General features: G+C 36.1%; 1 protein-coding gene across 2 annotated transcripts in view; it reads left to right on the plus strand.

Annotated features, from left to right (window-relative positions):
- LOC134745350 (tyrosine-protein phosphatase Lar) overlaps positions 1–14006 on the plus strand; it is a 631884-nt gene that overhangs the window by 572063 nt on the left and 45815 nt on the right. For both annotated transcript variants that reach the window (XM_063679373.1, XM_063679374.1), the window contains one exon: positions 6235–6345. In XM_063679373.1, coding sequence (XP_063535443.1) covers positions 6235–6345 — 111 coding nt within the window. The remainder of the gene's footprint in view (positions 1–6234; positions 6346–14006) is intronic.

Here is a 14006-nt window from a genome sequence, read left to right on the forward strand (position 1 = left end):
TCAACATATCTCTTCTAAAAATTATATATTTACCAAATGCAATTCATCTCCATCCTCATCCTGCCTAATGTTTTGAATAGAGAATACATATTTCATTTTATGTGGTTCCTGTATAAATCCCAAAACAGGAACAAAATTGTCATTAATTAATTGGCATCATTAAAAAATGCTGAGGTAGGATGAGAGTATACGTCAATTCGTTGCTGCTCTTAAGTAATAATGATACATTTTTGGTTTCGATAGCCAATGCCAAAAATATGTGCACACAATTCTCTGCGCACAAAGGAAGCGAACGAATTCATAAACAAACATACACTACAAACATTACTCTTTCTTCCTTTTCATTACAACTAGATAGTATTAAAATATAGTCATTATATGCACTAATGCAACTAAAATGTCCACTCCTATATTGCGGAAAACATCTCAAGTTAGTCTGGCTAGATAAATCACTTCAGGAAGCAGGAGACGTTTGTAACACCTCTGAGCCTTAATAATACACAACACGGGACGGTCTGGATCTCGCAGTATTAAGGGCATGGCGGACAAGACACTGCTTTAATTAACTTTGTGACCCGACAACAAGGAATACATTTGACATATGTACAATTTGAGTGGTAGGTGCGACATAAAATAGTAGAAATTAAATAAGCTGGAACTAAAAAAATTCCATACTAAATTGTTGCCATGTTTAAGCATTTTACGTCAAAAATGTGACAGTTACGTAGGAAGTGGCGCCCTCATTTATTTTCTACAATTTCTTGTCGGACTATAGGAAGGTATACAACGGCCAATAAATTAACTTTTTGAGCCCTGTAATATTTTTGTTTAATACTCATACTAAGTCGGCACGGGTTTCTGTTACAGAAATGTCCTAAAAAAAATTTTTCTGGGTATTTTGGGGTAGTATCGTTAATCGTTATACATATTTAGGGGGTATGCACCCTAATTAGTTATATTGTTTATGTATCATAAAAAATGTATCATTGTCAATTGTCTCATATAAAGCTGGAATAAACCTGCTCTTTGTTTCATGAAATTGGAAAACTGTTTATTTTTCAGATTGAATTACTTTTCATTACAACGAACGACGCAATTTTTACGCATTATTCTCGTACATCAACTGTCACATACCGTTTATTTTTTACCACAACTTAACCGCCATTTGCGAGCTTTAGCGTCCCAGCTGCACACCTACAAAAACTCTTTAACTGTTGCCTATTGTCTTCAATTCAAAAAGCGGGGACCTTTGTCAGAAACGCTCTAACCTATCGTCGGGGCTGTCACGGGGTCCCCTGGCCCCGACCACGTAGGGGTCGGTAGTTTCATTTTATTACTCGCGGACCGCTGGGACCACCGCGATTTTAGCGCCCGAATCTGTCTTCACTTAAATTTGAGATCTTCTCTTTCTTGTCGTCGAAAGAAAAGCGTAGTTTTTGCACAGCGGGAATATTTTTACTGCAGTGTAATAACCAACAACTGCGGACTATTTCTGGCGCCCAACGTGGGCCTTAATTTTGGCGACGATTAATCCTTTTCATTTAATATCGCTGTCGGTTGCATCACACAGATAAGCTGTTTAATCTGGCGATTTAATGTTGGCAATGGTTTTTAAGAAAGCGACTGTCTTCTGAATAGGGGGCTAGTGCTTGATGGGATTTGATCGGTTTGCTTACGAAGTTTTCCTGGACCTAAAAGCTAGTATACAATGAAAATAACATTATCCATAGAAAAGATCCGACGAACCTTGGTTTCAGACAGAACTCGCGCTTCTGTTTATGTTTAAAGTCATCTTGAACTGTTCGGCTACTGTGACTCGTTAACATCATCACTCATCTCTCCATAAAAGAGAAACACGAAAAATTTCTGCTTGTTTACATTATCTGCAGTTGTAAGTTATTTCGCGTACAATACAATATTGCAGCACGTTGCAGTTTCAGCTGGCGCCCAGCGTAGGCTTTACTTTAGCGACGATGATCCACATTTTTATTTTAACTGTCATCACTACTTTCAACAATCAGGTTTATTACTTTACTGCAGTGGGATTGCGCTCATAACTTTGTTTGTGGGAAAATAGAACAAGAAACTTGAACCGGGAATGCAGTGAAACGGTTGGAAATAAAAGTAATAACTTTGAATTTTGATACCGTTGCGAAATTGCATGGAGAAAATAAAAATGTTTTCCTTGAAGTGTCTCCAGGGCCGAATAAAATCTTAGAAGGCAAAAATTTACGGGACAAGATGCTAGCTGGTATTAACATTATAGTTACTTTTTTACAAGCTGATGACACGCAGTTGCTCTCAATAGACAGTGCGGATTCTGATAACGAAAGTTTTCGTTTTAGATGAAACATATTTCAGAGAGTAATGATTGATAAAAGTATATAATAAAATTAATAAATAAAAATCATAATAATGTGTTGACATATTCAAAAAAAAGCTTTATTAAAATGTAATGCACATTCAATGTATCAAAATTAGTTGCAAAATGTACAGTCAGCTGCAGAGAAAAAGTAACCCCCCACCCCTGCATATACGTTTTTACGCAAATTTGAATGTATCAAAATTAGTTGCAACTTGATAGTCAACGTTTAAATAACAGTTTTTTTTAAGAAAAGTTAATAATGAAGTTTACAATTCGTTGCACGCATTAAATTTCAATTTGTCGTATCGTGGTAGGAATTGATAGCCGCAAACTGCCCGCTCGGCACGCCCGGCCCGCCGCCCTCATATTTCCTACTTGCCTGACGAGGTTAACTTTATGAAGAAAAATACCGCACGAAACCACTAACACTGTATGAATGTTTTCATTTTAATTTAATTATTTATCGTATGGCATTTCAGTCACTGGTATTAGATACATGGTGTTATTAAAGCTTAGCCATATTATTTAAGCTACTTAGGTAGGTCATATTTACAACATTGTTTTTGCAATTCCCCACAGTGGGACCAGCCTCGAAATCGTTATTTAAATTAATGTCAAATAACAAAATGAAAAGAAAGATTTTTTTGTTCATTGGCAATTTGGTTGTAACTTCAACCGTTTTTCTAATAACAATGAATAATGCAAAATGGGACACAAAAGCGAGAAAAGGAGGGGAGAGAAATAACCACTTGATAAGATGTTTCCATCTCTTTGTTTTTTTCTTACTGACGTAAGCTAAATACGTGCATGACAAGTTTCATGCCTTTTTATTGTTGGGACTGTATTCTGAGCTTAGAATCAGAATCAGAATCAGAATATTTTTATTTGTGAAAACATAGGTACAATAAAATTGTGGTGTTAAATTATGTACAGTACAGGTTTCTCTATGTTTTACCCACGGGTGCAGGTATACAAATTAAAAGCTTAAAAGCCCGACTAATTAGAATATTAGCATAAGAACATGATAGTTTGATTCTCTTTGCCTATGCTCCACTTCCCCTTCAAACGACTCTTGCCAAACTATAGAGATGGCATTTGGTCAACTGAATGTTATTTTACTACACTATGTTTTTTCCAGTTTGTAGGGCAGTTTGTTGGGTACTCGAATAAATATTTTCATGTGCTGGATTTAAATCAGATATGGAATATTTTCAATCTATTTTTCTTGTTTCCATTGACGTTGGTTTGCATGATTTGTGACGAGCATTCGATATCCGGCGGGCAAGCCATAATTTATTTCGTTTTAATGTACTTTTAGCTGTAGATTTTTAAATATAATTGTGTTATATAAAGGTAGATTTAAATAGCGCTCGCGACATAATATTCATACCTACTTACGAACATCCTCTACATTATATTGCTAAAATAATTACCCTACGTTATTGCTTTTTCGTAGGCGTATAAGGTTCTTATTAAAAAAGTTTCCGATAAGATTAAGATCAAGCAAAACACAAAATTAAGCAGTACTCTCATATGTATGCATTTTCATAATTAATTAAAATGACAACTAAAACTATTTTAACGGATTATATCGCGTAAATATATCCCGACGTTTCGAACCCTTTACAGCGTTTAACGTGGTATAAATATGACTTAAAATAATTGTAATTTGTAACTAGTGAAGGAGCCAATTTTTACATGAATAACTAGCCTTATTTATACTTTTGTTAATTTTTTTCTACACATATTCTTAGTTGTACACATTGTAATTTTGACAGAGGTGAATATTTTCCCTCAGTCACTCCATTAACCACGAACGCTATAGAGGGTTCGAAACGTCGGGATACGCTATATAATCAATTTAAATTGTTTTATTTTATGAATAACTATCGCGGTAACCGAAAACAATATTATGACAACTCTACTTAAATTTATTACCAAAGGCTAATCGAAATCATGTCCCAAAGACAAAACCTTTTCATTCTTGTCAAGTTTTAATTTCTTCGCCAGCAAAGTAAATAATATCCTCGGGATGCCCCGTCGGCTGTTTGTTTTTATTAAAACTATGTCTGTCCACTCCTCCTTGTTTCATAGTAATTACATTTTCTTTGTGTGTAGCTTCTGGATGCCGCTGAATGTTTTTCCCTGCGACGGTTTTTTCGGATTCACCTGGTTTAGACGGCCGCAAATCCCACTGTTTTTCAATTTTGTACGTTACGAGTTACTGAGTGTGTAACGTGGCTTACAAAGAATTATGTTGCAAAGTAAAAATCTTGACAAATGTCAAAATGTAGAATATTGAAATCAATCCACAATTGTTTACCTTTTTTGCGTTAGGTTGAGATATTTAATTTTGCGCATAAAAGTTTTTGTTTTATATGAACATGATATTTGATATGCTGTGCCCTTACAGGGTCCATGTCAGACATTGTATATTATAATTTACATCTATACTGTACCATGGTTGCAATAAAGAATTATGAATTATTATGAATTACCCTTGCTCCAGTCTGCTAGTGCAGTTATCGGTAAACATTTTAGAAAAAGAGCCAGACGTACGGAAGTTTTCGATGACTCGACCAGGAGGTCCAGGGGAGTGAGTGGGAGGTTGGCAGGAGCCTACAACCTATCATTTAACTGGCTTGAAAAAAGCTATTCACTACCAAACAGCTAGGAATTTAAAAGTTGAATAAGTTTACGTTGTTGAAAATCAGTAAACATCGCCATTTTCTATAATTTCTTCTTAAATATTGATTCGGTCATCCTAAATGATCATATTTATAACAAGAACAACCTTAAACGTACCGCAGGCAAAGATATAGAGAACAGAGGATCTACCGCGAACATCGAATATTAAAATTTCGTTATCTACCTTTGTATCACTCAAACGCAAAAGCGGTAGAAAGGCAAATAACGAAATTTCGCTTATCAACGTTCGCAATTAAGTAGGCCGTTTATATTTGTAGAATATTCGCCACAGAATGCCCGTAACCTTTGGCATGTATTCTCTCACTGAGCATCAGCGGATCCATTGAGCCTCGCAAATTGTTTCCAGCTGATTGCTAACCCTATAAATAGCTCCGGATGCCTTTACCACCATTTGCGCTTCAATATAAGGTTTAAATTGCAACTGTGCAAATATGAGCATAGGGAAGTAATAAGCAAAGCCACGGCTTGTATCTTCCTTTATTAAATATGGTTCTTAAGTAATTAGTTCCTTGGTCGTAGTGCTTTGCCGGTTGCAAAAGGAACCCTAAAGTATTTTTCTAGACGCGAAAGTAAACATGAAAAATTTGTTTTAATACAAATTTTTCATGTTTACTTTCGCGTTCGTTTTCTGCAATATTTTAGTATCTGAAGCGTCGCAAATTAGGCTCTACTTTTGTAAAAGCAATCACCAAAGTTTTAATTATAATCACTGCACCGTGACAAGACAAACGTCTTAGTTTACTAAATCTTCTAAAAGCCATAACACTGGCTTAATAACCCCTTAGCCGTATGAAAGCTCTATAAACACCCCGCGGTGACGCATGGCCGCTGGCCATCCTAATGGATCCCCCGAGGCCAGTGTTATTAACTCATAAATCTTTATCTATTTACATGAAACATGCTACGAACAGTACGAACACAAACTAACTCAAATAACTTCCCTATATCACCAAGTCTTCACTTAAGTTTACTGTTTAATCATTAGTTTTGGAACGGACCTTACAATTTCTGGCATCGCCGGAGAATTGACAAACGCTTTTAAAGTTACGTTTTCATTTTACTATTACCCGTTTTGGAACGTACCGTACAATTTATACGCGCACTGGCTGGAGAAATACTGCGCTTTGAGGTTATGTTTTACACTTTCTGTCTCTTTCCAGGGACCCTGCAAATTGTGAAGAGCGAGGAAGAGGACCAGGGCAAGTTCGAGTGCGTCGCGGAAAATTCTATCGGAACTGAATTTTCGAAACCCACTTCGCTATACGTCAAAGGTGAGTTTTTTTTTTTTGTTTAACTTTATCCCCAAATTTTGCAGAATTCCAGTATGCGGAAATTTAAAAATTGAAGTGATTTTTCTCGTACTTTCTATAAATATAGATTTATTCTTGTGTCCTCAAAAATTTTGATTTGATATGGTTCGTAATGTAACTACCAATTACAAAGACGTCCGGACTACAAATATCGATACTTTTTTTTGTTAATTAATAACAATCTATTATTCAGACGAAGTAGTGGACTATTCCGAGTGAATAATAAATGATAGTAAATGGGTACATAAAATAAATAAACTGTAATAATAAATATTATAGGACGTTATAGTACAAATTGACTAAGCCCCACAGTAAGCTCAAAAAGGCTTCTGTAATAGGGCATGTAGTAAAATTAAGAGGAAAGGGGACGGCCGCTTCTCCATACAAACGTAGTCCCCATTTTCCTTTCTAGATATTGACATTATAGAAAATATTTTTACATGAAAAAATAAAAAAAATATTCAGACTCAAAAAATCGATATTTTGTTACACATAATTTGATGTATATTAACTATAGCTATATGCCCCTACATTTGACTTTTATCGATTTATTGATTTTTGTACCCCGGCCCGGAAAGGTTGGCCAAAATGGTTACTGAGTGGGACCCACGGAACACCATAAACGGTGCAGGCCGGGGTTCAGGCAGACCGAAATGGAGATGGCGGGACGACTTGGACGCATTCTACCCCAAATGGTGGGAAAATTAGTAAAAAAATTAAATGCTCCAAACTTTTATAATAATTAAACTTTTGAAAAAATCAAACATACGGGCATGGCTGTAGTTGATATGCAACAAATTGTATCAGAATATTTTCAATAATGTTAATATCCAGAGAGGAAAATGAGGACTATGTTTGTATGAAAAGGCGAACTCGCACGGGTCCTCCACTTTCGTCTTAACTACATACTTCAACTCATTTGAAATTTAGGATATTATTTACCCCGCAACTATTTTCCCGCTTGCATGCTGATAACGTCGCGCACTAAAGTGTTTCGCGTCTAAACGCGCCACATTTAGATACCGTGTGACTGAATACTTACAATCAGTTCTAACTTAGAAGCGCTGCACTATGTTACGTAAAATGCATACACAATATTTTTTATACTTATGTAGTTTATTCAGTTTAGAATCATCACTATCACTGTTAAATCATCCAAAACATTTTTGTGTAGCGTTTACATATCATCGCTATACTTACTCAACCTCATATCTGCAACAATCATTTGATGGAAATGTCGGTTTTCTTTCATTCGGAATACGGGTGTTTTTGTCATCAAATGAGTGTTGCAGATACGAGGTTGAGTAAGTATAGCGGCGATATTAAACTTGGTATTTTTTTGCTTCCAAAAGTAAATTAAAAATAGTTTTTTCACCTCAGCAGCTCAAACAAGCCTACTTTTGTCACTCCCTGGAGTGAGGAAAGTGCGACTTTCCTCACTCCAGGAAGTGAAACAATGTAGCTTTTTAATTTAGTGAAGGCCATGAACTTCATACTACGGTACGGTACGGTACGGTACGGTCCGGTCCGGTCCGGTACGGTCCGGTCCGGTCCGGTCCGGTCGTCTCGTATCGTATCGTACATATTATAATACTTTTTTTTCTGTTTATTCTGTGTAATTCGAAATACATTTTAATCTTTAATATGTTCTCACTACTGAGGTGAAAAATTATGTGTGCAACACGAGAGCAAAGTTATTTTACATCTCGTGTTTTTGAGTCCCTCGCTACGCTCAAGATTCTACCTTAGAATCTTTCGCTTTCTCGGGACTCAAAATAAACACTCGCAATAAAAACCAACTTTCCTCTCTTGTTGCACAAATAACTATTCTCGGCTAGCGCGACGTGGAGAAAAATGATGAACAGGTCAGTTTGATTTCATGTTGACATAACTCGCCCGTGCATTGTGCATTTTATATTGGTGAAGTGGGATGCTCTATAATAAGATTTGGTAATAAAATAAATAACACATCAATATCAGATTTTTAAGATCGAATGTCTACCAACATGGCGAATAACGTCAAACATCACGTTTAAAGTATGGATGGCATAGAAAGGATGCCAATCTCTTATGGCAGAATTGTTGCAAAAGTGACCGCTTTCAGCTTTAAATAATAGTTCCTAATCTCTCCGGTGGCGCTAGTTAGGCTCTGGGACATGAGTATAACATGAACCATATAAGGCAACAAATAACCCGAACAAATTACGTAGATTGTTTTTGGTAGTATTTCGGTGTATGGTGGCGCCGCCTAATTACTGTTTTTTGATGGACACTTTTCATACATAGAGATTTGGCTCCTTTATCCATTTTTATTTTTTTTCTCCATGGTTTAAAGTATAAAACATCATCTGCTCCAACCGATTCGTCTGTATCCACCCTTAACCTGTAATACACTACGGCAAAACAATTTTTGGTACATAACCTATATTTTATACATTTTACATCTTACAATTTAGAGCGAGTAACGAAGTTAGGAAACTTGCCGGAGTCTTATTGAATTAGTTGTCGACTTGGATAGGACGCGATTATGTCTCTTCAAACGGTTTCAGCGGACATTTTTTTTACTTTTCTTTTCGCTGTCATCTTACGTTGTATAGGTATACGTATAGTTATACATACTTTCTTAAGAATACTGGCTGCAATTACAATTGGGTTTCTTTTAAATACGTAGTCTGGGTTTTGTTGGATTTAAGTATTTGTTTTATGACAATCTATAGAAAATGAAGAAAAAGAAACAATTATTTGAAACTTCATTAACAATAAAACTCCCGTACAACTCAAAACAAACACACACACTTGATTTAAGTCGATTATCGCTATAATTACACATGTTAAAATAATGTTTATATGCTCCTGCTAATTACAACATACATACTTTCTTAGGAATACTGGCTGCAATTACAATTGGGTTTCTTTTAAATACGTAGTCTGGGTTTTGTTGGATTTAAGTACCTATTTGTTTTATGACAATCTATAGAAAATGAAGAAAAAGAAACAATTATTTGAAACTTCATTAACAATAAAAGTCCCGTGCAACTCAAAACAAACACGCTCACTTGATTAAAAGTCGATTATCGCTATAATTACACATGTTAAAATAATGTTTATATGCTCCTGCTAATTACAACATACATACTTTCTTAGGAATACTGGCTGCAATTACAATTGGGTTTCTTTTAAATACGTAGTCTGGGATTTGTTGGATAGTACTTATTTGTTTTATGGCAATCTATAGAAAATTAAGAAAAAGAAACAATTATTTGAAACTTCATTAACAATAAAACTCCCGTGCAACTCAAAACAAACACACTTGATTTAAAGTCGATTATCGCTATAATTACACATGTTAAAATAATGTTTATATGATCCTGCTTAACAACACAGCTTATTAAAGTCGTTAAAATCGTCCTCAATATGTCTATTTTCCTATGGGAATCGATGTGGATAAAGGGGCTGCACGATTTTATATCAACGTATGCTACTAAATAATGCACCGTTTACAACCAGTAATTATGGCATAGCGTTAAACGACACAGTTTAAATATATTTCGGTAAACGGTATTAACAAGTACCTCGGTTCGCTCGTACAGTGCGATGGCGATATTGACCGTGACGTGAAAAACCGGATTAGCACAGGATGGATGAAATGGCGACAGGTCACGGGAACCATTTGCGATGCTCAAATGTCTCTTCGATTGAAGGGTAAGATATATAAAACCATCATAAGACCTGTCGTCGTGTATGGGTCAGAGTGTTGGGCCCTAAAGGTGACGGATGAAAAGAGATTGCATGTAGCGGAAATGAGAATGTTAAGATGGATGTGTGGTGTGACAAGAATGGATAGGATAAGGAATGAGTATATAAGAGGAAGCCTGAAAGTTGCACCTATAGTAGAAAAAGTAAGAGCGAATCGCCTAGCGTGGTACGGACATGTAATGCGGAGGGATGAAAGGCATGTGACGAGAAAGGTATTACGAATGAATGTGGAGGGAAGTATCGGGAGATTAAAACCGAGGAAAAGGTGGATGGACTGTGTGAGAGATGATATGAAACGAATGCGAGTGAGTGATGAGATGACGGGCGAGAGAGAGGTATGGAAGAAAAAGACATGCTGCGCCGACCCCAAATGAATGGGATAAGGGCAAGCGAATGATGATGAACGGTATTAACAAGGGCTTGACACTCTTTGATAGAGAAAGATAGTCTTATTGCGATTCCTATAAGAGGAAAGAGAAAATAGTGCCATGCTTTGTCCTTATCACCGACCGGGTGGCATCATAGGTAGGAGGCGATGGCGAAATACCGTAATTTATTAGTGAAAGAGAAAAAATCCTATGCTGCCCAAATTTTATATGAATATTCTTTCTCTTACCCCCGTTCGCTCGGTGGCGCGTCTATAACTGCATAGGTATATACTATGTCTATGGGTATTAAGGATTTAAAATCTTTTATGGATTTGATATTGAAACGATGCGATCGCTCGCATTTATTTTTGCGCGCGAGATGCACTGCGTTCTGCGACTCGAGTCAATCAAAACATATCAAAACATATATTTTTAAATGTGCTCGTAACATATCCCGAAGTGCTGACACGATGAAATTGCGCATCGCTGTGGGTTTTCTGTTTTAAAGCTGAAAATAACAATAACTTTTCGATCTCTCGTATTTACGTTGTGTTGCAAACTCGTGATGCTGATTTTGCAACATCACTGACAAAATTTAACCCATGTTCGATTTAACGAATTGATTACAGTTAAACATGGCGTTGACATCCGTCATTATTTGAACGACGTCAAAATGTCCGTTACAAACAGTGTTTAATGATAATGAGTGAACGTTTTTGGTCCAACAGAAAAACTTAACACATGCCAGCGAACCGTTAGGCGAGTTCTCTGTTCGTAGGCGCTTTTCGCTACATACGGTTTTTCCCGTGTTATCGACTACGTTCGTATCGCGTAGCTCGCGCTGGCACTATGTGTTAAGGTTAGGTTGGCCGAAGACAATATATCAAGTTTTTGATTACATCCGTAGTTTTTAAAGAAGATGTAGATGATAAATATTTGATTAAATCAAAAAAACTGTATGAAACCCATGTGGATTATGTGCAGCACCGACAAATTCTTTGCTCGCAGGTGTATGTTTTGCCGAGATTTCAATCATCACAACCTACGCCGTAGAAGTAGCTACGCGCCGTAGCACCGCGTAGCACGCTACGACTGGAAGTAATTTCATTTGTAATTGTTTTCAAATTACGAGTATTTATAGATTGATTGATTAGAGCGCCAATCGGGAAAAGAACAGACGCGTCATGGAAAAAAATGAGAATCTAATTCGGTTTGGAGAAAATTGTTATAGGAGATTGGATTTTGTTGATTATTTAATTTAGTTAGTTGCGATGTTAAGGCCGTTCTATCGGTTTGCCGCTGTCTCTGTCACATTTCGCAAGAAAGAAAGGGAAAGATCATGCGCGCCAAGTGTCAATTTTGATCGAATTTTGTCAATTTTTATTTATTTTAAAAACGTTACCCTACAATATCGAAATTCGAAAGCTATGAAATTATTATTTAAGTTAACATTGTTTTTTCTTCTTTTTTGTTTATAGTATCACATAATAAATAACCGAGTAAAGTTGGATTAAAAGTCCGAGTTAGAGGTTACTTTGGGAATTAATTGTATCGAGCGAAGTGACATAATTCGTGTATCGGAAGATATGATATTAAAGATAATATAGTCAAGAACTACATATATTTTTTCCACGTCCAAGAATATCAACGCCTCTTAGAAAAACAGGATCATATAAGGAGATTTTTCGCCTTCTGGCTCAGGGAACCGCCGTAACACTGGCCAATTCAATACACTAACATCAGTGATATCTAAATGACGTCATTTAGTTATGTCCGTCTCGCTAGCACCAAAACATGAAATGAAATTCCAACAGAAATTCTGTTAGAAAGGTCTTTATTGCACATGAAGCATAAGGACCCTTCTCTGATGAAAAGCCACAAATGACATCATTCTGATGTCAGTGTACGTTCGAATTGGCTTGTCATTCACAGTTTTTTAGTAATAATGATTTATTAAATGCATAAATAAATACAGAGAACACATATGGGGCATTTTCTATAAAAAAAGGACCTTATTGTCGATGGCGCTTACGCCGCACAGCGTCGCGCGGCATTGTATTTATATCGGAGCATCATTAATAATGGCGTAAGCGCCATCGACAATAAGGTCTCTTTTTATAGAAAATACCACATATCTCTTACATTTTACTTCCTTCCGACATCCAAAATCGGATCGGACAATCTGAAAACGCTCTAACGTGGGATAAGGGCAGGAAGAAGAAGAAGATCATTCGTACAAATAAAATCATATTTAATTTCAAAGAGCTAACTGCGAGACAAAGGGTAGATCAAAACCAATGGTGGCGTCATATCAGAAACGATAACTGTCACAAATTGGGAAAGTCCGGCTAGCGGGCGGAATGGGAAATAAAAACCTCAGGATGGGTCAGGGACAGTAGGCGAGATTCTTGGGCCTGACACTCTTTGATAGAGAAAGATAGTCTTATTGCGATTCCTATAAGAGGAAAGAGAAAATAGTGCCATGCTTTGTCCTTATCACCGACCGGGTGGCATCATAGGTAGGAGGCGATGGCGAAATACCGAAGTTTATAAGAGTGAAAGAGAAAAAAAATCTTATGCTGCCCAAATTTTATATGAATATTCTTTCTCTTACCCCCGGTCGCTCGGTGGCGCGTCTATAACTACTTGTATATACTATGTCTATGGCGATTCGAGAATATCTGATGTTTTTTTGGTTAATTTTTTAAAAGAAATAATGTCTCCTACACCTTCATTATAAGATCCTTCACCTTTATAATTGTATGAGAGTTTTGAGTCAGTTGTGGGTGATCAAAGTCAATGTGAAAAACGTCGCAAAACTAACAAAAGATTAGAACACGTTTTTTATCAAAGAATGCTCCAGATTCAGAATATAAATACAAATCAGAATAAAAATAATAATCCAATATTTTTCTCAAATTACGTACCTATTTAATTATATTAGATGACATATTAAAAAAAAAAATTGTAAGTGTTACGTTGTTGGAAAACTATATACTGAACTTCATTTAGGGCATATGCCTTTTCCAAATATTAAGTCCCCAGCAAGCTCGGCCGAATTTCACCTTCCCATACAAACGGAGTTTCGTTTTCATTTTAAAACTTCGTGTTGCCTTATAATGAAACTTTGCACATACAGTGACATGAGGTATTATACGAGTATCTAGCCCTGTAATTAGTTTTTATCTCCAGTTTATAAAACAAACGAAATAGAGCAAAATCAAGTTTTGTATGAAAAACTTAAATTCACTTTATTACTATGGTATCTGAAGGCACATAAACTAATTACAGGACTAGATATATATATATATATATACCTTATCCTATTGTAAGTACAAAGTTTCAGAGCAAATCTAGATAGTCGTTTTAAAATGAGAGCGTAACTATGTTTGTATAGAGAACAGACCTTGCTAGGGACTAAGAGGCCGGTGTCGATTTTAGTCGCAAAAATGTAAAATTGATAGATTTCGTCGGTAAAATTGTACACCTTTTGTTACC

Source organism: Cydia strobilella, chromosome 11 (genome assembly GCF_947568885.1).
Source record: "Cydia strobilella chromosome 11, ilCydStro3.1, whole genome shotgun sequence".
Classification (NCBI taxonomy): Eukaryota; Metazoa; Arthropoda; class Insecta; order Lepidoptera; family Tortricidae; genus Cydia; species Cydia strobilella.